Source organism: Mustelus asterias, chromosome 8 (assembly GCF_964213995.1).
Source record: "Mustelus asterias chromosome 8, sMusAst1.hap1.1, whole genome shotgun sequence".
In the NCBI taxonomy this organism is placed as follows: domain Eukaryota; kingdom Metazoa; phylum Chordata; class Chondrichthyes; order Carcharhiniformes; family Triakidae; genus Mustelus; species Mustelus asterias.
This window is the reverse complement of record NC_135808.1, coordinates 86,514,825-86,542,173: the sequence shown is the minus strand read 5'-3', so window position 1 is coordinate 86,542,173 and position 27,349 is coordinate 86,514,825. Positions and strand designations below refer to the sequence as shown.

General features: G+C 44.3%; 1 protein-coding gene across 1 annotated transcript in view; it reads left to right on the top strand.

Annotated features, from left to right (window-relative positions):
* Positions 1-3,816: 3,816 nt before the first annotated feature.
* The window catches only part of dnai4 (dynein axonemal intermediate chain 4), a 99,142-nt gene continuing 75,609 nt past the window's right edge, over positions 3,817-27,349 (top strand). Inside the window, exons 1-2 of the mRNA XM_078219373.1 lie at positions 3,817-3,981; positions 13,166-13,272. Of these exons, the coding sequence (XP_078075499.1) occupies positions 3,920-3,981; positions 13,166-13,272 (169 nt within the window). The 5' untranslated portion in view covers positions 3,817-3,919. The remainder of the gene's footprint in view (positions 3,982-13,165; positions 13,273-27,349) is intronic.

Sequence of the window (27,349 nt, the reverse complement as noted above, 5' to 3'; positions counted from 1 at the left end):
TCAAATGCCTTGATTGCACCTGCCTCCACCACACTTTCAGGCAGCGCATTCCAAAATCCAACCATTTGCTGTGTGAGAAACCTTTCCCTCAGGTCTATTGCTACTTCTGTCATTACTTTAAACCTGTGCCCTCTTATTCTGGATCCTTCCACAAAAGGGAATAATTTCTGCCTATCTACTCTGTCTAGACCCTTTGTGATTTTGGATACCCCAATCAAACCTCATCTCAACTTTTTCTTTTCCAAGAAGAACAGTTCCTACTCCTATCTATATAACTAAAGTCTCTTACCCCTGCAGCCAATTTCATGAATCTTTCCTACATTCAGAAGTGTGGTGCCCAGAACTGGACACAATACTCCAGTTGAGGGAATCAGTGCTCGATACAAGTTTAACAGAATCTCCTTGCTTTTATCCTTTCTGTTAATATGTTTAGAATGCTGCATGCTTTAATAACCATGGTTTCAATCTGTCTTCTCACCTTCAATGATCTGTTCACATATATACCCAGGCTCCTCGGCTCATCTACTCCTCTTTTTTGTTTCTCTGCATTCTTTCTATTAAATGAATCACTTCACTCTTCTTTATTTCCTAATCTAGTGCCACCTGTTTCTCTAAGTTTTCTGCACACCTTGGTATTCCTCTCTGGTATTACCACCTGGTTCTCACACCCCATCTAACTTGAAATCCTCCTCAACAGAATTAGCAAATCGCCTTGCAAGGAAATCAATTATGGCTATGTTTAACTGTAATCCTTTTGACCTGTACATGTCCCATCTCCCCCAGAACTGGTCCCTATGTTCCAGAAATCTAAATTGCTCTTTCCTGTAACATCTTTCCAGCCACGCAATCATCTGATTTATATAAGACCCTCGTCAGACCCCACTTGGAGTACTGTGCTCAGTTCTGGTCGCCTCACTATAGGAAGGATGTGGAAAAGATTGAAAGGGTGCAGAGGAGATTTACAAGGATGTTGCCTGGATTGAGTGGCATGCCTTATGAGGATAGGCTGAGGGAGCTCGGTCTTTTCTCCTTGGAGAGACGAAGGATGAGAGGAGACCTAATAGAGGTGTATAAGATGTTGAGAGGCATAGATCAGGTGGACTCTCAGAGGCTTTTTCCCAGGGTGGAAATGTCTGCTACGAGAGGACACAGGTTTAGGGTGCTGGGGGGTAGGTACAGGGGAGATGTTAGGGGTAAAGTTTTTCACACAGAGGGTGGTGGACAAGTGGAATCGGCTGCCGTCAGTGGTGGTGGAGGCAAACTCAATAGGGTCTTTTAAGAGACTCCTGGATGAGTACATGGAGCGTAATAGGATGGAGGGTTATAGGTAGGTCTAGAAGGTAGGGATGTGTTCGGCACAACTTGTGGGCCGAAGGGCCTGTTTGTGCTGTAGTTTTTCTATGTTTCTATCCTCCTATTTCAATACTCACTTGCACGCGGAAATCAGAGTCATCCAGAGATTATGGTACTGCTTGCTAATTTCCTACCTTCCTCTCCAAATTCTGACTGCAGGGCAACATCCCTCTTTCTGTCTATGTCGTTGGTATCAGGGTGGACCACAATCTTGGGTACTTCTGTATTTTAGTTTCAAAGCAGTACTGATGATGATCTGAAAAATCTTATCCATTTAATTGAAATGTTTAAGACTGAGATCAATAAATCTTGTCCATCAAGAGGTATAAAGAAATGACAGATAAATTGAGTTATAGTTCAGATCAGTCATAACCTAATGGACTTCAGGGATTGTAATACTTGTTGCTATGTTCCCAACTTCCATTCTTTTTGCCTTGTACAGTGTACAGCTGGGCTTAGTGAAAATGTGTTTAAAGTTTATTTATCAGTGTCACAAGTAAACTTACATTAACACTGCAATAAAGTTACTGTGAAAATTCCCTAGCCACCACACTGTTCGGCTATGCTGAGGGAGAATTTAGCATGGCCAATGCACCTAACCAGCGCTTCTTTCAGACTGTGGGAGGAAACCGGAGCACCCGGAGGAAACTCACGCAGACACGGCGAGAACATGCAGACTCCGCACAGACAGTGTCTCAAGCCGGGAATCACACCTGGGTCCCTAGCACTGTGAGGCAGCAGTGCTAACCACTGTGTCACTGGTTAAAATAATCATCTAAAAAGGAACAAGTCCTCTCTTGGCTCAACAAGTTTATTCAGAAAGGATGATAAAGAATGGAAAGGTTCAGTGTGGGTCCACCTGGATACTGTGACGGTTAAGAACAAAAGAAATAGGAGCAGGAGTAGGCCATCTAGCCCCTCGAGCCTGCCCCGCCATTCAATAAGATCATGGCTGATCTGATAGTGGTTTAGTTCCACTTACCCACCCGCTCCCCATAACCCTTAATTCCCTTATTGATCAGAAATCTATCTACCTGTGACTTAAACATATTTAACGAGGTAGGCTCCACTGCTACTGTTGAAGGGTCTAATGAAAAGAGAGTTTGAAATTGGAGGGGATTTTTTACTGGCGCTTAGAATGTTAAGAGTGACTCATTAGACATTTTCAGAATTATGAGGTATGGTGATGGGATACGTAGTTTTAAGTTGTTTCCTAATTCATTAGTAATGAAATCACAGAAATATAAGATAAATGCAAAATTATTTAAGGTAGAAATAAGAAAAAATATCTCTTTCAGAGCATGTTTAGGATGTGCAGTTCTTTGTCACATAACTTTGAATTGGAGTCCATAAATTCTTTTATAATTAAATTAGATCATTACCTTTACTTAATGTGTATGCGGAACAGGAGGCTCATATTGAGATGACCATTGATGGATTCGTTGATGGACTAGAAATTCAGCTACCTGCTACCATATATTTTTGGATGCTAGCTGGTCAGTAATTTCTCAATATGGTAGCAGGAAACGCACAGAAATATCTGACTGGAAAAATATGTCTGCCTTGGATAAGGTGATGGCAAGAGTGCATGCCTGCAATATTTAAAAAGCAGAATAATTTATTCACATTAAGGTGCATGTCTTGTATTCATTATGTTGCTCATTTTCAAATGACCTAGTGTTTTGTTTGCCACATGATGACTCAGAGTACTAGAGTGCTCTATCCATTTCACTTGTCAAACTATACGGTGTCTCCTGCAAGAAGGCCATGCAAGATGACTGCTGATACCTGTCCATGCATGTACATTTGTCTGCGCATGCGCAGAATCCAGTGACATCACTTGCAGGGGACACAGTACTGGTTGGATCTTGTTTGGATCCTGAAGTCATTCATCCAGTTTTTGAGCTCTGCGGTGAGCAGGCAGTTAGGGTTCAGCCACCCCACAGTTTCCAGGGATTAGGATGGGGAGGGAGGGGAGGCTTCTGATCCACCTGTTGACAGCCACAATTCCATTTGCAGCTCCATGACTTTTCACAGTAACCTCATTGCATTGTTAATGTAAGCCTACTTGTGACACTAATAAATAAACTTAAACTTCTTCCCAGTGACAGACACAGGTTAAGGGGAAGGGCTCCGGAGCGGGACGTTCAGAAACTGTGGCGAGACCATAAGTGCAAACATTGTTGCCATGTATTTCACCCCATTGTTTGAAGAACATACTGACATGAATGTTCATTTGAGTTAATTATTGGGATGGCTGCTAGAAACTGTACAGATCAGACCCTTAATGAAAGGAGAGAAAACTGGAAAAAATTAACAAGAAATAATGTTGAGCCCGACACTGGATTTCCATGTTACTAAACTTTCTGTTGATTTACAAGTGTTCTGACTTGATATATATATTGATCATGTTCAAATGATACTGGTGTATGTCTGTCATTTCCAGGTGTTTGATGAGCATGGAAAAGATGTGACTCCTCATCCCCTTATTACCTTCGATGCTGCTTCTACACAAAGCAGACAAAATAAAATTTTCTCCTCTCAGGATTTATCATCATCTGACTACATGGTCACTGGTACACTCTACCAGTCAGTTGCGAATGCTAGTTTTGGCGGACCTTTTACCAGGTAACTTTCTCATTCTGCCTTAATGCACATCTTGTTAATTTTTAAAATCTGACCAAAAAATGGTAGAGTGTTGTTTCTGGTGAGTAAACCAGCATGTTTTCAGAACCATCATTAAGCCATTTGGTCTGCTAAAATGCATTTTTGCTGTATGGACCGCTTGAGTGACGCCGTGCAATAAACACTTGTTGGAGATCTCAAGTTTTCCAATTATAAATGCTCTTATTTTTACACCTCTCTGTATTTTCCTTGTTCTTCTGCATCTCTCCCACGAGTTGGGCCAATGGAATACAGCCAGTGGTGTAATGGTATTTATATTGTTTCTCAGGTCTAACCAAACAGATTTTGTCCTTGACCCCACGAGAGTACCTTCACTTTCCAGCAATCTAATCATAGAATAGTTACAGCACAGAAGGCCAGTCGATCTGTCATGTCTGTGCTGGCTGTCTGAAGGAGCAACAATTCACCTTATGCTACTTCCATGCCTTCTTCCCTATGGAATAATGCTCCTCCTAATCAAAATTGCCACCGCTCTATCTTTCATTCCACTCATATCTTTCCTCAACAAATTTGATCCAGGCATATTTAACACCCAATTATGTTTAATTTTGAACCAGGTTTCCCTCATTTCCATATCCTGTACAATCACATACACACACAGTAAATCTAATTTATTCTTGTGTTCCCTCTTACTCTGCCCCTACTTAATACTCTACTATTTCTTACTCAAATGTTAACTATCTTAATTCTTTGCGTACCTTGTTTTGCCATCTTTATGTTATCTCCTGGTTTTCATCCCTCTGCCAAATCAACTTACATCCTGCCCAATGGCACTCAAAAGCCACCCTGTACGGACGTTGGTCCTGGCTCTGTTTTGGTGCAATCTCTCTGGTCCCATTTCTCCTGAACCGGTTGCAATAGACTAATAATCTAAAACTCTCCTTGGATAATGGTTTTAACCATGTTTCCTCCTATGTTTACACTCACTAGCTCGTGGCACTGGAAATCATTTGGAGATTATTACTTATGGTGTCCTGTTTGCTAGTTTCTTTCCAACTTCCTAACAGCTGCCTGCAGGATCTCATCCCTCTTTCTAGCCATGTCATTTGTACTGATATGGATCATAACCATTGGCGGTTCACCATCTCATCTACCATCCTGGAACTGTGCAGTGACATCTGGACCCTGACACCCGGGAGGCAACATACTATGCTGGATTCACATCTGTGGCCACAGAAACGCCTGTCTGTCCCTGTAACTATATAATATTTTTTTCAGGAATGTTTTTCCAACCTTTCCACCGCTCCCCTGTACAGCTGAGCCAGCAGTAGTGCTATTGACTTGGCTCTGACTGCATTCCCCAGAGGAATCATCACTCACCAATATTCTGTGAGATTGGACTCCAAGAACATCTGCACTACCTGCCTGGTTCTCTTTGACTGTCTGGCAATCATCCCTTCTCTGTCTGAATATTCAGAATGCGGGGTGATCACATGCAGAAACATGACAACTATGAAATGTTTGATCTTGCTGATGTACCGTAGTGGCCCCCAGCTGCAGCTGAAGGTCTAAAACCCAGGACTCAAGCTGCTTCGGTTGACCACATTTTCTGCACATCTGTTGTCCTGGACACAAGAAGCATCTTGGAGTTCCAGACAGAACAGAAGCTGCATTCCACGGGCCTGAGATGCCCCCATTTATTAGACTATTAACTGACTTAATAGAAAGAAACTTACACTTAAATAAATACATTTACCAGCTGCCATCAATCAATCAACTGCTTCCCTTGTTGTTGACATCCCTTTATTTTCCATTTATTTGCAATGTTAACTAGTTAAACTGCAACGTTAGAAGTTTCTCAGCCTGAGGTTAAGCCATTGTCTGAGTTTAGAGATTTTAAAAAAACCTTACTACTCGCAACCAATCATCTACCTACTGTCATATGATGTGGAGATGCCGGCGTTGGACTGGGGTGGGCACAGTAAAAAGTTTCACAACACCAGGTTAAAGTCCAACAGATTTATTTGGCATCACGAGCTTTCGGAGCGCTGAGTCAACTGATGAAGGAGCAGCACTCCTAAAGCTTGTGATACCAAATAAACCTATTGGACTTTAACCTGGTGTTGTGACACTTCTTACTGTACTGTCTTATGAAGTCACTTCTTAATTTTTTTTGATGATTTGTTCTCAATTTATTTCTTTCTCACTCTCACTACTTTTAACCTACTTATTCTCAGACCTCCTGCTGTTCTCGCAGTGAGTACTTCTCTTCTCCAAAGACATGCATCAAGACCCAGCTACTAGTCAGAGGGAATGTACTGATGAGGAGAGATTGAGTAGAGTGGTTCTATTTTCTCCAGAATTTAAAAGAATGAAGGGTGGTCTCACTAAATTGTATAATATTCTTACAGAGCTTGACAGATTAGATGCTGAAAAATTATTTCCCCTGGCTGTAGAATTTAGAACTACTAGTGGTCATAGTCTCAGGATAAGGATTCAGTCAATCAGTGTTGTGGATCCTCAGAATTTTTAACCTTAAAAAAGAGTGCTCAATGAAGACTGAGATTGATAGGTGTTTGGGCACTTGGAGAGACATGGGATATGGGGTTAGGTGAGAAAGTGGAATTGATATAAAGAGCAACCATAATCTTCTTGAAAAGCATAGAAGATTTGAGGGTCCATATATTCAACGCCTGCTCCTATTCTGATCTTATGTCCCGTGGCAAATCATGACAAAGGTCTGAAGTGGGGATATTCACTGATAATTGCACAGTGTTCCACTCCATTTGCAATTCCTCAGATAATGAAGCAGTCCATACCCACATATGACAAACCCAGAAAGAAAGTAACATCCATGCTATGTGAAGCCAGGCAATGAACGAGAGAATCTAACCACCTCCCTTTGACAGTCAATAAGCTGAAAAGTAGGACCTCAAAGATAGTGATCTCAGGATCACTACCTATGCCGGTCAGAATAGAAATGTGGAGATGCCGGCATTGGACTGGGGTGAACACAGTAAGAGTTTTAACAACACCAGGTTAAAGTCATGGATGAATAGATGGGTGAGGGGGAGGGTTTCGGATTCCTAGGGTATTGGGACCGGTTCTGGGGGAGGTGTACAAACTAAACAGATTACACCTGGGCAGCATTGGGACTGATATGCTTGGCGGGCGGGCGGTGGGGGGGGGGGGGGGGGGGGGGGGGGTGTACTTGTGAGAGTGGTTGGGGAGGTTTTAAACAAATATGGCAGGGGGATGGGAACCTTTGCAAGGATTCAGAGCAGGGGGAATTAAGAACAAGAGGAAAAGGCAGTAAGGAGAATAAGGAAAGTGATGGGCAGAGAAATCAAGGGTTAAAGACAGATAAGGACCAAGATAAAACTAGTAAGAAAGGGAAAAGAAATCAAAAGAGAAAATGAAAACCCTTTTGTCATCTGGACTCAAAACAACAGCTCTTTTCTCTCCTTACAGATGCTGCCAGACCTGCTGAGATTTTCTAGCATTCTCTCTTTTGGTTTCAGATTCCAGCATCCGCAGTAATTTGTTTTTATCAAAGGAAAACCTTGAGGTTTTGTTTCGAATGCTCGAAGCATTCAAAACAAAATGGATGAATTAATTGCGCAGATAGATGTAAAGGGATATGATATAGTTGGCATAATGGAGATGTGGCTCCATGGTGAGCAAGGATGGGAACTAAATATTGAGGACTATTCAGTGTTTAGGAAGGACAGACAAAGGAAAAGGTGGTGGAGTTGCATTGTTGATTTAAAGATGATATTGATACGATATTGAGGAAAGATATTAGCATAGATGATGTGGAATCTGTATGGGTTGAGTTATGAAGCAACAAGGGGCAAAAAACATTGATGGGGGTGGTATACAAACCACCAAACTATAGTGTTAATGTTGGGAAAAGCAATAGACAGGAAACCAGAGATGCATGTGTTAAAGGGACATCTGTGATTTTGGGCGACTTTAATCTGCATATAGATTGGGAGGGTCAAATTATTCACAGTACACTAGAGGAGGAATTTCTGGAGTGCATACAGGGTGGTTTTCTGGAGCAATATGTTGAGGAACCAACAAGGGAGCAGGCCATCTTAGACAGGGTGTTATACAATGAGAAAGCATTAGTTGGCAATCGAGTTGAGAGAGAACCCTTGGGGATGAGTGACCATAATATGATAGAATTCTTTGTCAAAATGGATAATGATGTAGTTGATTCTGAGACCAGGGTCCTCAACCTCAATAAAAGGTAACTATGATGGCATGAGGCATGAATTGGTCATGATGGACTGGGAAACATTACTGAAAGGAAAAACAGTGGACAGACATTTCCAGAACAAATAGTGAACTCTAGAAGTTGTTTATTCCTGTTTGGCGCAAGAGTGGTAAAGGAATTTTGGCCAAACCATGGCTTACAAGGGAAATTAGTGATAGTATCAGATTTAAGGAAGAAGCATACAAATTGGCAAGAAAAAAAAAAAGGCTTGAGGAGTAGGAGCAGTTTAAAATTCAGCAAAGGAGGACCAAGGGATTGATTAAGAAGGGAAAAATACAGTAAGAAAGAAAGCTAATGGGGAACATAAAAACTGACTGTAAAAGTTTCTATAGATACGTAAAGAGAAAAAGATTGACAGAAACGAATGTCGGTCCCTTACAGTCAGAAATGGGAGAATTCATAACCGGGAATGAAGAAATGGCTGAAGAATTAAATTTGTACTTTGCTTCAGTCTTCACAAAGGAACATGAATAATGTAACAGAAGTGCTGAGAGAAACATGTTTTAGTGAGGAGCTGAAGGAAATCAGCATTAGTAGAGAAATGGCTTTGGGGAAATTGATGGGATTGAAGGTGGATAAATCTTCAGGTCCTGATAGTCTTCATCCCAGAATACTTAAGGAAGTGACCCTGGAAATAGTAGATCCATTGATTATTTTCCAAAATTCTTCGGACTCTGGAATAGTTCCTACAGAATGGAAGGTAGCCAATGTAAGCCCGCTATTCAAAAAGGGAGGTAGAGAGAAAGCAGTCAATTATAGACCAGTGAGCCTAACGTCGGTACTGGGGAAGTTGCTAGAGTCTATTATCAAGGATTTCATAATTCGATATTTGGAAGGCAGTGGTATAATCGGGCAAAGTCAGCATGCGTTTACAGAAGGGAAATGGTAGAAGTGCTCACTTCTATCAACCCATACAGATTCCACATGTTTGATGAATTTATTGGAATTTTTTGAGGATGTAACTAGTAGAGTTGACTGAGGAGAACCAGTGGATGTGGTTTATTTAGACTTTCAGAAGGCTTTTGACAAGGTTTCACATAACCGACTACTATGTAAAGTTAAAGCACATGGGATTGCAGTAATGTCTTGAGATGGGTAGAAAGCTGGTTAGCAGATAGAAAGCAAAGAGTTGGCATAAATGGGTCTTTTTCTGATTGGCAGTCAGTGCGAAGAGGTTTCCCAGGGATCTGTGCTTGGACCCCAATTGTCCACATTATATAGTAAGCATTTGGAAGAGAGAACTGAATATATTATCACCAAATTTTCAGATGATCAAAAGTTGGGTGGGAGGGTGAGCTGTGAAGAGAATGGAGAGATGCTTCAGCGTGATTTGGCAGGCTGAGTATGTGGGCATCTGCATGGCAGATGCAGTATAATGTGGATAAATGAGAGATTATTTGAATGTATGTAAATTGAGAGAGGTGGATACTCAACAAGACCTTGGAGTCCTTGTGCATCAGTCGCTGAAAATAAGCATGCAGGTACAGCATGCAGTAAAGAAGGCAAATGATATGTTGGCCTTCATAGTGAGAGGATTTGAGTATAGGGATGTTTTGCTGCAATTGTATAGGCCGTTGGTGAGGCCACGCCTGGAGTATTGTGAGCAGTTTTGGCGTCCTTATCTGAGGAAGGATGTCCTTGCTATAGAGGGAGTAGAGCAAAAATTTACCAGGCTAAATCCTAGGATTACAAAGGTTTACCAGGCTAATTCCTGAGAGACTAAGTCAGTTAGGATTATATTCACTGGAATTTTGAAGAGTGAGAGGGGATCTCATAGAAACTTACAAAATTTTAAACAGGATTAGACAGGATAGAAAGAATGTTCCAGATAGTGGGGGAGCCCAGAACCAGGGATCATAATTTGAGCATAATTTGGGTTTTAGAACTGAAGGGAGGAAAAAAAATTTCAACCAGAGGGTGGTGAATGTGTAGAATTCACTACCACAGAATGTAGGTGAGGCCAAAACGTTGTCCGATTAAGAAAAAATTAAATATAGCTCTTGGGGCGAAAGGGATCAAGGGATATGGGAGGAAGGGGGGGGGGGGGATCAGGATATTGAATTCGATGATCAGCCATGATCAAAATGAATGGCGAGCACACTTGAAGGGCTGAATGGCATCAGAGATTATATATTTTGCAGTGAGTGGCTCACCTCCTGTCTCTCCAAAGCTGTCCTCTCACACAATCCCAGCATGCTTGCATTCCCACTACTCACTCTGTCAGTGCCCTTTCTGCTGCCATGTTGCCTGCTGGCCTAAACTGCCACACCCAGACCAAGATAATGCAGATAATGCAATCTGCAACAGGGTTCTGTAGGCCCAGAATTGCTTAAGGTAGGCCTGCAAAGCAATTTGGAGTATCCTCCATGGAAGCTCAACAGCCTTTCACATCCCAAGGTATAACTTGATTTGATTTATTATTATTGTCGCATATATTACTAGTCATAGAGGTTCAACTTGTCCATGCTGCCCTTTTTTTAAACCACCAAACGAATCCCAATTGCCCATGTTTGGCCCATATCCCTCTATATACCAATCTTATCCATGTAACTGTCCAAATGCTTTTTAAAAGACAAAATTGTACCTGCCTCTACTACTACCTCGAGCAGCTTGTTCCAGACACTCACCACCCTCTGTGAAAAAATTGCTCCTCTGGACCTTTTTGTATCTCTCCCCTCTCTCCTTAAACATATGCCCTCCAGTTTTAGATTCCTCTACCTTTTGGAAAATATGTTGACTATCTTGCTGACCTATGCCCCTCATTATTTTATAGACCTTTATAAGATTACCCCTAACCCTCCTATGCTGCAGGGAAAAAAATTGCAGTCTATCCAGCCTCTCCTTATAACTATCAAGTCTCAGTAGCACCCTAGTTAATCTTTTCTGCACTCTTTCTAGTTTAATAATCTGGGAGGCTGGAATTGATTTGTGCCATGACTAACCTTTCAAAGCACTTCATAATGATAGATGTCAGAGCCACCGCCTGGTAAATGTTTGCCCTACTCCCTCTATAGCAAGGACATCCTTCCTCAGATAAGGACACCAAAACTGCTCACAATACTCCAGGCGTGGCCTCACCAACGGCCTATACAATTGCAGCAATAAGGCACGCTGTTTGGCTTTTGTTTGGTACCGGGATGATGGTCATCTTCTTGAAGCAGATAGGGATCTCAGTTTGTGGTAAAGAGAGGTTGAAGATGTCTGCGCATACACCCACCAGCTGATCCACGCAGGATCTGAGTGCTCATCTGGGTACCCCATCCAGGCCAATCACTTTCCGTGAGTTGACCTGTCAGAAGGCTGCTCTGACATCTGCAATGGTGACCTCAGATACAGTTTCATCCGAAGCATCCGGGGTGGAGGGTATGCTCTCACTGACCTCATGCTCAAAACGGGCATGCAATGCACTGGGCTCATCAGGGAAGGGTGTGTTGGAGCTGGCGATGTTACATGCCTCATCTTGTAGCCTGTTATGTCTTGCAGACCTTACCATAGTCAGCGGGGGCCTGTATGGCTAGTCTGGGACTCCAGCTTGGTCCAGTACTGTCTTTTGGATCTTTGATGGATCTCCTTAGATCATATCTGGGTTTCTTAAATGGCACAGTAAGAAGTCTCACAACCCCAGGTTAAAGTCCAACAGGTTTATTTGGCAGCACTAGCTTTCGGAGTCTCAGGCTCCTTCATTAGGTGAGTGAAGAGCTGTGCTCACAAACTCAATTTACAAGATAATGGTTGGAACCATTATCCAGCCATTATCTTGTAAATTGAGTTTGTGTCTATGTATTCCCTGTTTGTGAACACAGCTCTTCACTCACCTGATGAAGGAGCCTGAGACTCCGAAAGCTAGTGCTGCCAAATAAACCTGTTGGACTTTAACCTGGGGTTGTGAGACATCTTACTGTGCTTACCCCAGTCCAACGCTGGTATCTCCACATCATTTCTTGTATAGGTCAGTGATAGCCACTGGGCTATCACAGATCTTCCTTTTATTCTTGTTCCATTCAACCCTTGCTCAAAGCCTATTTCATCTCTAACTTTTCCCAGTTCTGATGAAAGTTCACCAACCTGAAATGTTAACTGTTCCCCTCCACAGATGTTGCCTGACCTGCTGAGTATTCCAGCATGTGTTTTTATTTCAGATTTCCAAAATCCACAATATTCTTCTTTTCCTGGTAATTCAGCCTTTGAAGTGTAGACAATTTAATTATCGCAATCTGGCAATTTGTTCCCTGCTAGTTTGTCTTGCTTGAATTTTGTAGATCTGGAGATTTCAGAAAGTCTGTCTTCAGGATGAAAAGAAAACAAATCAACAACATCCTGGGTCTAACCCATTATACCACCGATTTCCCATTTAAAATGTTCTATTTTGAAGGTGTTGTCAGGCTTGTAGGAAATGTTTTGGAAATTCTACAGCTATGTCATTGACAGTGTCACTAATCCATTTCCTTTTGAAACCTGTCACTCATCCTTCCCATTCGTGTGCAGTAATTATATTTTCACTTTGTTTTCTATTTGCATTTTCTCTTGGATTTCCTTCTCATTTTCATTGTAAAATTCCTAAAGGATAAAGTAATATTACGTGGACAATGTTCTTGTTATATATCAATTTTTTTCGAGTATTTAAATTTAATTTATTGTTTTCCCCCATTTTCTATGCCACGCTTTGTTCATGGTATCTGCAGAATCTGCTTTACAATTTACATCTTGATCTTATCCCATTGTTCAGAGCAGCCCATTCAAGGAACAGGAGAGGCAGACTTGGGTACAAAATGCAAGGGCAAAGGCTGTACTTAAGACTGGAGTATTTTCTAAGGGTCAATGTTTAACTTGTGGCAATTAAAATTGAAGCTCTCTTGTACCGATTCATGTTCTAAATGAACGTTTATTTTTCCTGCTAATCTCCAGGTCCACTTTTGAAAGTAGCAGTATCTCCCGATCAAGTCGTACCTTTTCCGATTCATTGGAAGACATTGGAGATACTAGTATTCAACATGATGTCCCAGGTGTACAATGTAAGATTTATCACGTTGTATCATAACTGAATACTTTGTATAGTGTTATAGTATTTTGGTATTTGAATCATTTTTGTTTCTTTATTCTTCAATGGGATGTGGGCATCATTGACAAGGCCAGCATTTTTGCCTCGCCTATAATTGCCCCTGGACCGAGAGGCTTGCCAGGTCATTGCTGCGAGTCTGAGTCACATGTAGGCCAGACCAGGTAAGGACAGCAGATTTCCTTCCCTAAAGGACATTAGTGAACCACAGTGGTTAACATTGCTGCCTCACAGCGGCAGGGACCCGGATACGATTCCCGGCTTGGGTCACTGTCTGTGTGGAGTGTAATAACTCCATGGAGGCGAAAGTCCCGTCACCAAGTTACTTTATTTACACCATACATCTGTACACAGCCAGCTCTCCAGTTGCTCCCTGCAGAATGCAGGCTGGGAGTCTGACACACCTGCTTGAAATAGGGAGCATGAGGCTCCCTGATTTAACCATCAATTAGGACTCAATTAGGTATTTCTTTCGACACCAATCAAGTAAACGAACTCAAATTAACTTAGGGACAAAGTAAAAGGGGCAGCTCCCCAAAAGGAAGGGGGGAACAGCCCGAACCAAAAACAAAGTCGAAAGGAAACTTAAAACGTCAAACCAAAAAGGTGATTATCAGGGTCGATAATACACCCCAGCGGTGCCCAGCGGTCGCGGAAGGCATCAACTGCGCCCGTGGACACCACATGCTCCCTTTCCAGGGACACCTGGCCACGAATGTAGCCGTGGTAGAGGGGCAGACAGTCAGGATGGACGGCCCCATCGATCGCCCGCTGCCTGGACCTATTGATGGCGCGTCTAGGACTCAATAGGTACTTCATACTCTAGCAAGCCAACCCCATTAGCCTGGCTAAAGTCACCTCACTTCTCCCCTCCAAAGTCTGAGAAATCCCCTCGGTTTGCTTCCCTCAGGGATCTTTTCCTCTGCTTGAGCGCCGGGTCAGGATCCTCCAACTTGGCCTCCGATGTCAGCGGTGTGTAATGGTTGGGCGTCCGTTTCTTCCACTGTGAATGCCGGAGCTCTGGTTCCTTGCCCATTTCACCTGGTAGGGGAAATCGCTGCAGCTTCGTCCCGTGTCCATTTCGGACCCCGAGGTCCCCATCAAGGGTGCAGGGGAGGCGGTACTGGCTTGTCGAGGGGGACTCTGCTGGTTCCCAAGGCTGCAGGGCAGACTCAGCTCTGGAACGGGTGGAGAGCCTGAGGCCCGGACCTGGTCCAGGTGTTTCCTTACCACTGCCTCACCTATGCATTCTTGGTAGGATACAGGTCCGGTCCTTGACTGTTCCAGTTACCCAGGTGGGTCCATTTGCATAATTTCTGACCCAAACTCTCTCTCTCTCCCGCTTCAAAGTGCCTCTCTTGGCGAATGTTGTTATGGCCCCTGCATTGGGCTTCCTGGTGTCTTTCCACCTTTCCTCCCAGGTTTGGCAACAACAGGCTCAGTCTGGTGCGGGCGTCTGCCCATCAGTAACTCTGCTGGCGTAGCTCCCATGGTGTCGTGTGGAGTGGTCCTGTAGGCAAATAACCACCTTGAGAGTTTTGTCTCTAATGAGGCCGCTGGCTGTTTTTTCAACCCGGCCTTTAACGTCTGGACTGCTCTCTCTGCTAGCCCATTTGATGCCGTGTGATAGGGTGCTGTCTTGACGTGCCGCATCCCATTTGATTTAATAAATTTTGTGAACTGTAGGCTGGTGAACATTGAACCATTAATCAGAAACTAATACCTCTGGGATCCAGTGCGTTGCGAACGAGGTGTGCAGTTTCTCAACGGTTGCTGTCGTGTTTGCCGAGTTTAGTTTATAGACGTCTAACCACTTGGAATGGGCATCTATTATCAGAAACATGGACCCCATAAATGGGCCTGCAAAAGTGACATGGAGTTGCGACCATGGTCTGCCTGGCCATTCCCACGGGTGCAACAGGGCTGCTGGTGGTGTCTTCTGCCCCTGTCCTACCAGTTTTGCTATGTCTGCGTTCAGACCTGGCCACCAGACATAGCTCCTGGCCTCTTTTTAGGTCAAACCAAATAAACAAACTCAAATTAAGTCAGGACAAAGTAAAAGGGGCAGCTCCCCAAAAGGAGGGGGACCAGCCCGAACAAAAATCTAAGTACAAAGGAAACCTAAAGACATCAAATTAGAATGTGATTATCAGGGTCAATAACTCACCCCAACCCCTGCGGTGCCCAACGGGCACGGGAGGCGTCAATCGTGCCCGTGGACACCGCATGCTCCCTCTCCAGGGAAAAAATTGAATTCTAATTTCACTATCTGCCGTGGTGGGATTTGAACCTGGGGGGTCGCTGGATTACTAGTCCAGAGACAATACCACTACGCCAATGCCTCAAATCACTTAACATCTTCATTTTTGATACTCCAGGGTGCCCATAGTGTAGTTCGGCCAGTATGTCCCGATGGCACTGCCTTTGGACGATGACCCGTGCTCCCCACAGCAGCATCCCGTCTTCCACCGTGATTTACTCCCTCCTGCTCCGGTATGCGTGGAACTGTGGATGGACCGGTCTTTCCAGCTGCCCTGTTAGCACCAGGTGCTTTACCTTCACCAATACAGGGTCTTTCTGCATCCACCCACCGGGAGGATATCCATAAAGTTTAACGTCATCACGGGCTCCTCCATTCTAGGTACCAATGGTGGGATGTCCGGTAACGGTAGTCGGCTTAAGGCATCGGCATTTGCCACTCTAGTCTCTGGTTGGTGCTCCAATTGATACTGATATGCCGCCAGCAATAATGCCCAACGCTGGATCTGGGCCGACGTTATCAGCAGCACTGCTTTGTCTTCCTTCAGTAGGCCCAGTAAGGGTTTAAGATCTGTCACGATCGTGAATTTTCACCCTTATGAATACTGGTGAAATTTTGTGACTGCGAACATTACCGCCAGTCCTTCCTTTTCAATCTGGGCATATCTTCGCTCCTGGTGGTATACGCTATTGGCCGCTCTTGTCCATTCTGCCACCTGTGTGCCAGGACTGCACCCACTCCATATGGGGATGTGTCACAGGTGAGTACCAATTCCTTCTTGGGGTCATAATGTACCAATACATTTTCGGATGAGAGTTGCTGTTTAATTTTCTTGAATGGAGGAGCCCGTGATGACGTTAAACTTTACGGATATCCTCCCGGTGGATGGATGCAGAAAGACCCTGTATTGGTGAAGGTAAAGCACCTGGTGCTAACAGGGCAGCTGGAAAGACCGGTCCATCCACAGTTCCACGCATACCGGAGCAGGAGGGAGTAAATCACGGTGGAAGACGGGATGCTGCTGTGGGGAGCACGGGTCATTGTCCAAAGGCAGTGCCATCGGGACATACTGGCCGATCTACACTATGGGCACCCTGGAGTATCAAAAATGAAGATGTTAAGTGATTTGAGGCATTGGCATAGTGGTATTGTCTCTTGAAGACCCTGTCCTAGTGGGCTGTCCATTCCCAAGTTTGTCCTTTTTTTAAGCAACTGGTGGAGGGGATCCAGAATGGAGGCCCTATTCTGTATGAATTTCTTCTAGTATGTTACCAGTCCTAAAAATGACCATAGTTCCTGGATGGTTGTGGGAGCCGGAGTGTCTTTTATTGCTCGCACCCGATCCTCCAGAAGATGTAGGCCCGACTTATCCACTTTGTACCCGAGGTAGGTTAGCTGTGGTGCTAAAAAGACGCATTTCTCCCTTTTCAGATGCACTCCCACTGCTGCAAATCTCCTGAGAACTTCCTCCAGGTTCTGCAGCTGTTCCGCCCTTGTTTTACCTGCAATGAGGACATCGTCTGGGTAAATGGCAACCTGTAGTAACCCCTGTAGGATGCTCCCCATGGTCCTTTGGAATATGGCACAAGCTGATGAAACCCCGAAGGGCAATCTTTTTTACTGGAAGAGGTCTTTCAGCGTATTTATTGTGGCGAATGTTTGCAAATCCTCATCCAGCTGTAGTTGCAGATATGGGTGGCTCATGTCCAGTTTTGTGAATAGGAGTCCTCCTGCCAGATTTGCATACAGGCCCTCAATCCTGGGAATTCGGTATTTGTCTAGCTGAGTGTAACAATTTATCGTCTGTTTGAAATTGCCACAAGGCGCACCAAGCCATCCGGCTTTAAGATAGGAACATGGGTGCCGCCCATTCTGCAAACTGGACCGGTTTTATTATTCCTTCGTACTGTAGTCTTTTGATTTCTGCATCTACCTTTTTCCTTAACGCAAATGGTACCGGTCGGTCTTTGCAAAACTTTGGGACAGCCTCCGGGTCGACGTGCAATTTTGCGTTGACTCCTTTGATTGTCCCTAGGCCTTCCCAAAACACCTCTGGATATTTGCTCAGGGCCTCACTCAGGCGACCATTTTCCAGCTGGAAGACATTTGTCCAATCTAGCTGGATCTCTTTTAGCCAATTTCACCCTAATAGGCTCGGTCCCGAACCTTCCACTACCATTAATGGGAGCCTAACTAATTGTTTCCCATAAGCAACTGGCACATGGGTTGTACCCATCACTTTCAGTGGTTCCCCCGTATAGGTCCTTAGGCTTGCCGAAGTTTTGGTCAGGACTAAGGGTTGGAGTCCAGTCCGTAACTTGTTAAACACTGTCTCCCCTGTGACTGATATGGCTGCGCCTGTGTCGACCTCCATTAAAATTGGACGTACATTCAGTCTCACTGACAATTTGATGGGTTCTGATTTTGTCATCGCTATGCACAGTAGCTGTTCCTCATCAGACATAGGGGAAGCTTCCAGATTGTGCATTCTCTTGTCCCTCGACCTACGTGTTCTTTTCGGCCATGTTGATTTAGGAGACTTGCTTTTCCTCTGTGCATTCTGACACTGGCAACTATAGCAATGTCGTGTTGGGCGGGGCTCTACAGGAACCGCTGTCACTCTGGACTTAACCTGACCTTGTCTAGGTGCGGTTTTATAGGTGGACTTAGGCTCCCTTATATTCGAATCCTTCCGGAGGGCTGCTATATAGTGGCCTGCCCCGTAGTGGTAGTCCCCTAACCCAGTCTCCCTGGTGTTGGCCTCGACCCCCATCGGGATACCTTGGAGCTCATGCGCTCCGCTTGTCACTTTTTCTAACAACAAGGCCATCTGTAATGAGGAGGCCAAGTGGGTGACAGTCAGGAAGGGTAAAGCTCGGGTGATTGAGAGCACCCCGGTGGATGTGCCCCTACACAACAAGTACTCCTGCCCGAGTACTGCTTGAGGGGACAGCCCGCCTGGGGGAAGCAGCAGTGGCCGTGTCTCCGGAGTAGATTCCGGCCCTGTAACTCACAGGGCTAAGGAAAAGAGGAGGAAGGCGGTGTTAATTGGGGACTCGACAGTAAAGGGGTCGGACAGGCGTTTTTGGAGGCAGACGGGAGTCTCGGATGGTGGTCTGCCTCCCTGGGGCCGGGATCCAGGATGTCGCTGATCGAGTCCCAGAGATCCTGAGGTGGGAGGGAGAGGAACCAGAGGTAGCGGTACATATTGGTACCGCTGATGTGGGTAGGAAGGGGGAAGGGGTCATGAAAAGGAGAGTATAGGGAATTAGGGAGACAGCTGAGAAAGAGGAAAGCAAAAGGTAGTAATCTCAGGATTGCTGCCTGTGCCACGGGAAGGTGAGGGCAGGAATGGAGTGAGGTGGAGGATGAATGTGTGGCTGAGGGACTGGTGCAGGGGGGCAGGGATTCAGGTTCCTGGACCATTGGGACCTCTTTAGGGGCAGGTGTGACCTGTACACAAAAAACGGGTGGCACTTGAATCCCAGGGGGACCAATATCCTGGCGGGAAGGTTGGCTAAGGCTACTGGGGAGAGTTTAAACTAGATAGGTTGGGGGGAGGGGATCGAGACGAGGAGTCTGGGAGCGAGGAAGTTCGCTCGCAAACAGAGAAGAGTTATAGTCAGTGCAAGAGGGAGGATGGACGGGGGATAGAGAAGGGGAGAGCTCAGACCAAAGGATTGAGATGTGTTTATTTTAATGCCAGGAGTATAGTGAAAAAAGGGGATGAGCTCAGAGCGTGGATTGATGCCTGGAAGTGTGATGTGGTGGCTATTACGGAGTCTTGGATGTCTCAGGGTCAGTATTGGATACTCTTGGTGCCGGGATTCAGATGTTTCAGGAAGGACAGGGAGGGAGGCGAGAGAGAGGGTGGAGTGGCACTGTTGATCAGGGATAGTACCACAGCTGTAGAGAAGGTGTATGCTGTGGAGGGATTGTCTACAGAGTCTCTGTGGGTGGAAGTTCAGAGTGGGAAGGGGTCGATCACTTTGCTGGGAGTTTTCTATAGGCCGCCCAATAGTAACAGGGAGGTGGAGGAGCAGATAGAGAAACAGATCCTGGAGAGATGCAGTAATAGCAGAGTTTGTTGTGATGGGAGACTTTAATTTCCCCAAACATAGATTGGAATATCCCTAGGGTAAGGGGATTGGTTGGGGAGGAGTTCGTTAGGTGTGTTCAGGAGGGTTTCCTGACACAGCATGTGGACAAGCCTACAAGAGGAGAGGCTGTACTTGATCTGATACTGACCAATGAACCTGGACAGGTGTCAGATCTCTCAGTGGGAGAGCATCTTGGGGATAGCGATCATAACTCTATCTCCTTTATGCTTGCATTGGAAAAAGAGAGGATCAGGCAAGCTAGGAAAGCGTTTATATGGAGTAAGGGGAAATATGAAGACATAAGGCAGCAAATTAGACAAGTAAATTGGAAGGAGGTATTCTTGGGGAAATATACTGAAGAGAGGTGGCAGCTTTTCAAGGAATGTCTGTCTAGAGTTCTACAGGACAACGTTCCGAGCAGGCAGGGAGGAGTTGGTAGGTTAAAGGAACCGTGGTGTATGAAAGCTGTGCGGGACCTAGTTGCGAAGAAAAGGAAAGCGTACAAAAGGTTCAGAGAGCTTGGCGAAGATAGGGATCTAGATGAGTATACGGCTTGTAGGAAGGGACTAAAGAAAATTAGGAGAGCCAGAAGGAGTCGCGAGAAGGCCTTGGCAGGTAGGATTAAGGAGAACCCCAAGGTGTTCTATAAATATGTGAAAAGTAAAAGGATGAGACGTGAAGGATTAGGGCCTATAAAAGGTGAAGGTGGGAAAGTCTGTACGGAACCAGTAGAAATGGCAGAGGTGCTTAATGAGTATTTTGCCTTGGTTTTCACAGAGGAAAAGGACCTGGGTGGATATACTGCGGGCTTGCGGTGGACTGAAAAGATTGAGTATGTGGACTTTAACAAAGAGGTTGTGCTGGAATCTTTGAATGGCATCAAGATAGATAAGCCGCCGGGTCCGGATGGGATGTACCCCAGGTTACTGTGGGAGGCGAGGGAAGAGATTGCAGAGCCTCTGGCGATGATCTTTGCGTCGTCGATGGAGACGGGAGAGGTGCCGGAGGATTGCGGATGTGGTTCCTATTTTCAAGAAGGGGAATAGGGATAGCCCAGGAAATTACCGACCGGTGAGTCTAACCTCAGTGGTCGGTAAGCTGATGGAGAAGATCCTGAGTGACAAGATTTATGAGCATTTAGAGAGGTTTAGTATGCTCAAGAATACTCAGCACAGCTTTGTCAAAGGCAGATCGTGCCTTACGAGCCTGGTGGAGTTCTTCGAAAATGTGACTAAACACATTGACGAAGGGAAAGCAGTAGATGTGGTTTATTTGGATTTTAGCAAGGCGTTCGATAAGGTCCCCCATGCAAGGCTTCTAGAAAAAAGAGAGGGCATGGGATCCAAGGTGCTGCTGCCCTGTGGATCCAGAACTGGCTTGCCCAAAGGAGGCAGAGAGTGGGTATAGATGGGTCTTTTTCTAAATGGAGGTCGGTCACCAGTGGTGTGACCAGGGATCTGTTCTGGGACCCTTGCTGTTTGTCATTTTCATAAATGACCTGGATGAGGAAGTGGAGGGATGGGTTGGTAAGTTTGCCGACGACACGAAGGTTGGTGGGGTTGTGGATAGTCTGGAGGGATGTCAGAAGTTACAGAGGGACATAGATAGGATGCAAGACTGGGCGGAGAAGTGGCAGATGGACTTCAACCCAGATAAATGCGTAGTGGTCCTTTTTGGCAGGTCAAATGGGATGAAGGAGTACAATATAAAGGGAAAGACTCTTAGTACTGTAGAGGATCAGAAGGATACTATCAGATTTTGTTATAATCGCTCCTGAGACGCACTTTGGGACATTTCAGCACATAAAGATTCGATATAAGATGTTGTTGTGAATGATGCAACACCTACATTCATTCATTGAATTAAGCTGGGGACAGATTCATGGAGACCACTTGTCTGGAAGAGTAGAGCAACGAAAGGAATGAAGGTGCTAAATACACATTTGTAAAAAAGTTAGGGTTAAGTTGCTTTATAAGTGAATAAAGTTTAAAGATTTGCATTAGGAGATAGTAAGGGACTTGTTTTTTCAGCTGATAAATTTCAAAGTGTAGTAAAATGTTTTTACAGTTTGCAGAGGTTCGACAAGTAAACAAGAAAAGGTTATTGAAGACATGAATATTCTTATATTTTGATGACGTTATGTTCAGGGCACTGCTGAGAATAATGGATTTGAAGATGAAAGGGAATAAAGAATGGGTGGAATTTTCCAAAGAAATGGCAATATTTCAGGTTCTGACAGAAACGCGGCAAGTTTCTCCGCAGATCTTCTGACATTCTGTCGAAAAGAAATTGGGGGGAACGGGGTTTGCACCATCACTTTGGCAGAACAGGGGCTGTTAGAGCTGGTGAGGTTGACCCCACGGAGACTAGGCGCCATTTTTAAAGGGCAAAAATAATAGATTCCCTCCCACCCTCCATATTTAAATTGATGTAAATTGATACAAATCAGTTTCACGCCCACCTGATTACATCACCAGCATTCCTCTATTGCAAGCAATTGGCACTCGCTTAGTGGTAAAAACTGGGCGGCATGGACAAGTTGGGCCGAAGGGCCTGTTTCCATGCTGTAAACCTCTATGACTCTATGACCTTGGGGTCTGGGTCCATAGGACTCTAAAATCGGCCCCGCATGAGGAGGAGGTGGTTAAGAAGGCGTATGGTGTGCTGGCCTTTATCTATCGAGGGATTGAGTTTAGGAGTCCGGGGATAATGGTGCAGCTATATAAGACCCTCGTCAGACCACATTTGGAGTAGTGTGCTCAGTTCTGGTCGCCTCATTACAGGAAGGATGTGGAAGAGATTGAAAGGGTGCAGAGGAGATTTACAAGGATGTTGCCTGGATTGAGTGGCATGCCTTATGAGGATAGGCTGAGGGAGCTTGGTCTTTTCTCCTTGGAGAGACGTAGGATGAGAGGAGACCCAATAGAGGTATATAAGATGTTGAGAGGCATAGATCAGGTGGACTCTCAGAGGCTTTTTCCCCAGGGTGGAAATGGCTGCTACGAGAGGACACGGGTTTAAGGTGCTGGGGGGTAGGTACAGGGGAAATTTTTCACAGAGGGTGGTGGGCGAGTGGAATCGGCTGCCGTCAGTGGTGGTGGAGGCAAACTCAATAGGGTCTTTTAAGGGACTCCTGGATGAGTACATAGAGCTTAATAGGATGGAGGTTATAGGTAGGTCTAGAAGGTAGGGATGTGTTCGGCACAACTTGTGGGCCGAAGGGCCTGTTTGTGCTGTAGTTTTTCTATGTAATGCCTGTTTACAGTCCAGCTGGGCCTCCGCCAACAGGCGTTTCTGTATAGTCATATCGTTAATTCCACACACCAGCCGTCTCAGAGCATCTCATTTAGTGTCCCGCCGAATTCGCAAGCCTCCACCAGACGTCTTAGCCTTGTTAGGAAACTGGTGATTGACTCCCCCGCATCTCTTAATGTGGAGTAAAAACGGTACTTCCACAGGATCAGGGGTGGTTTTGGGTCATAATACTCTTGAACTAAGTTTTGACAACTCTTGGAAGGACTTTGTGCCTAGTGCCTCCAGGAAAGTTAAACTGCGCATAATTGCAAAAGTTGCTGGTCCACACACAGTCAGCAGGATAACTCTTTGCTTCTCATCTGAGGTTATGTTGTTTGCCCTGAAGCAATACTTCATCCTTTCCACATATTGGGCCCAGTCCTCCACTGTGGGGTCAAACGAGTCCAATTTCCCAAACAGCTGCATGTTTTCTCAACAATGGCTTACCCTCAATATGTGCGGTGGTCCAGCAAGTTCCTTCAGATCCCATCCTTGTTGTCACAGTAATAACTCCACGGAAGCAAAAGTCCCGTCACCAAGTTACTTTATTTACACCATATATCTGTACACAGCCAGCTCTCCAGTTGCTCCCTGCAGAATGCAGGCTGGGAGTCTGACACACCTGCTTTAAATAGGGAGCACGAGGCTCCCTAATTTAACCATCAATTAGGACTCAACAGGTATTTCTTTTGATACCAACCAAGTAAACGAACTCAAACTAACTTAGGGACAAAGTAAAAGGGGCAGCTCCCCAAAAGGAAGGGGGAACAGCCCAAACCAAAAACAAAGTCGAAAGGAAACTTAAAACATCAAACCAAAAGGTGATTATCGGGGTTGATAATACACCCCAGCCCCTGCGGTGCCCAGCAGGCACGGAAGGCGTCAACTGTGCCCGTGGACACCGCATGCTCCCTCTCTAGGGACACCTGGCTGCGAATGTAGCTGCGGTAGAGGGGCAGACAGTCCGGATGGACGACCCCATCGATCACCAGCTGCCTGGACCTATTGATAGCACACCTCGCTAGGCCCAGGAACAGGTTCACGAGGAGATCCTCCTCCCAACCCGCCCCCCCCCCCCCTCCGCACCAGGCACTCGTAGATCAGGAGCGTGGGGCTGAAGTGCAACCAAAACATCAATAAAAGGTTTTTCAGGAAACTGAAAAGGGTGCGCAACCTAAGACATAGAACATAGACATGGTCCATGGACTCCACAAGGTTACAAAAAGTAGAACTCACCAGGTGGTTCATACTCTAGCAAGCCAACCTCATTAGCCTGGCTGAAGTCATCACATGGAGTTTGCACATTCTCCCCGTGTCTGTGTGGGTTTCCTCCGAGTGCTCCGGTTTCCTCCCACAGTCCAAAGATGTGCAGGTTAGGTGGATTGGCCAAGCTAAATTGCCCCTAAAGTGTCAGGGGGACTAGTTAGGGTAAGTGCATGGGGTTAAGGGGGAGGGCCTGGGTGGGATTACAGTCGGCATAGTCTTGATGGGCCAAATGGCCTCCTTCTGCACTGTATGATTCTAACCAGATGGATTTTTACAACAACCAATGATAGTTCCATTGCAGAGATCATTACTGACACTAGCTTTTCAATTCCTGATTTATTAACTGAATTCAGCCTTAGCTGAATCTCTGTATTACAACTATTGTCACCATTTCATCAAAGTATCAGGATAACTGGGAAGTGCTGATGCAGCTGAAAAGCAGACTATATCAATATCAAATCCATTAACTGACATGTTCCTGAATCAAAAGAATTTGCCATATTTACTCGTAGTAAGGTGAAAACATTCATTACAAATACACAAGTTGTTATTATTCTGTCCCTGAATGAAATTGGCTAATGTGTTAATTCAGACAAACTGAAGCAAGAATTTCCCAGGCCCTTTGGGAACGGGCTGAGAAATGGGAAGTCTAGCAAAATAGTGCAGGAAAGTGACTGGAGGTTGGCTACTTGGGTGCCCACTGGGAGGCTAATTGAGTCACTTAAGGGGCCAATTGAGGACCATTTCCAGCCACCGTGGGCATTTTTCTGTGTTGGAGGGCCCACTACTTGGTGGGGGGGATCACCAATTGAAACTTATGAGCCTCCCGGTGGGTTTTGGCAGGGGGAGGGTCTTCCATGTTGGGCACTGCAGAGCCCTTGGTGGGTTCCTCCCTCCCATCCCAGTGACAATGTGCACCCTTGTTGCAATGGTACTGCTCTTGGCAAAACCCCTTCTTCTCTGCTGGTCACTGCAGCTTTCCGGGCTCCAGCATCCCCCAATCCTACTTTTCTGTCTTTGAGGGCACCCATCAATTGAGGAACTTTCTTATTGCTGTTGCAATCTCAATAATGGCCACTGCAATGGCTGAGCTGCTGGCTCTCTGATTATGCTGCTGCTCTTAGGGGTAAGCTTCCATTCTCCATTGGATGGTGGCTTTTAAATAGGTTGCCGCCAGCAATATGTCATAGCGGTTCCGTTGTCAGCCAAAGCAGAGTCTCCTCATGCTTTTGGGACAGTGGTGGAACTCCCCCTTTAATGGCAAAATTCAGCCCTGAGAATCAATTTTGCAATAAACTTGCATCTACTTTGAATTGGATTAAGAGTTCACTAATTTCAGAGTTAAAATAAGATTGATCTTTCTCAACAGGAATCTAATGGCTTGATAATTTAGCAATTTAATTAATTGTCTCAAGGATTGATAGTGTGAAAATAAAAATCTTGCATTTTCACAATAGGATTAGAGGAAAATTAGTATTACTTTAGACTAAAATGCCTCTATCCTTCTAATCAGTATCACCTGCCAGCTTTTTGTCATAGGCCACAAATTGTTTGATAATCACTCTCAGAAACACTCCAAAACACATCACAGAGTAAAGGCAAGTGGATTTACAATTGTGATTACTCATTCAATGAGCTTCTGATTTGCAATTGAATGTTGAATGTAGGTTAATTTTTCCTTACTGTTACATTTATTTGAACTAAGAGTTATGGGGTTCTGTTGTTTTCAATAACTCCTGAATTGTAAATCACACCAGGTCTACAGACATAACCACATGGCAGGTAAGAACACTTTAAATGGTAAATTCAGAAAGTTTATTAACTATTAAAAAGGTAAAAGTCCAAATGACGAAAGGAAAAATGTCAATTAATAGTTATTAGCAATAATTTACAGTGAGAGGAGAAAGCTTAACTTTAACAATTGAACAGACTTCTCAGACCAGGACATGATAACATGTTAAAACAATACACCTCAACACCTCTCATTGTGGCTTCTTGAGACTCCTTTTTATACCTTAAAGTTGTTGAAAGCCCACTTTGACAATTGACTAAATTGGACTATAATTTGCCGATAATGAAAGAGTTTTGTTTCAGCTAATTACACACATTGTCTCAACTTTAAGACAATGGCTTCTCTTAGGCTAACTCAAGGTTCAAGATATAGCTTAAGTGTCGACCAATAATTGATTGACATAATTGACCATCATTTGTAATTGAGATATCTTGAATAAAAGCCTATTCATTCCTACAGTCAATATTAAAACAAGTTCATATTATCTTTTTAGCCTAAAAGGGAAGGGGCATCTTACAATTCCCACAACTTTTTAAGAATTTGTATTAATAATCAAGTGTTAATTATATAATGTGTTTATAATTATATAAATTATAAACTTTTTGCGTTGCAGATTATATTAACAGCCTTACTAATTCATCTATTAATGAATTCCTTATTCTTTAATTGTCTCACAATTAAGTCTGTCTATTTAACTAATTGGCTGGTTTTCAATAATACAGGTTTAGATTTTTTTTAATGGCTTCTGTCAATTCAGCTCAAAATGCTAAATAACATATTAATTCAGACTACAAAACGATAATCACACTAAAATTATTGGTTTTGAAACTACCAGCATTAAGTAAAGAGAAATTACATTTCTATCAATTTTGTAATTTAATTATATCCTTTCACTTGAAGGATGGCAACTTGCTCAACTTGACTTTCACTTGGCTTTTTTTGGAGATTCAGAAACTGAGGGGTTACAGCACTGATTCTTAGCTCATCAATGTTTCACAGCTGGTTAACAGTGTGAATATAGACCCAAATGTAATAGTAGAAAGGATACAAATTAATACATGTGATGGAAGTGGGCTACACAAGGCAACAGACATGAGCAAAATGTGTACACTACTGCTATAAATACATAGTTCGGCTGACTACAGTGTTCTTGGTCTGGATCATGGAAAAATCATTGAACCATAAATTTTTACAGCATAGGAGGCCTTTTGATCTTTTCTCTGGTGGAAATTCTGCCATATATTTGAATTTTCCATTTCTCTTTTAAAAGTCTTATCGTTTCTTCTTTCAGCACTGCATCTGGTAGGATATTTCCTTTCTA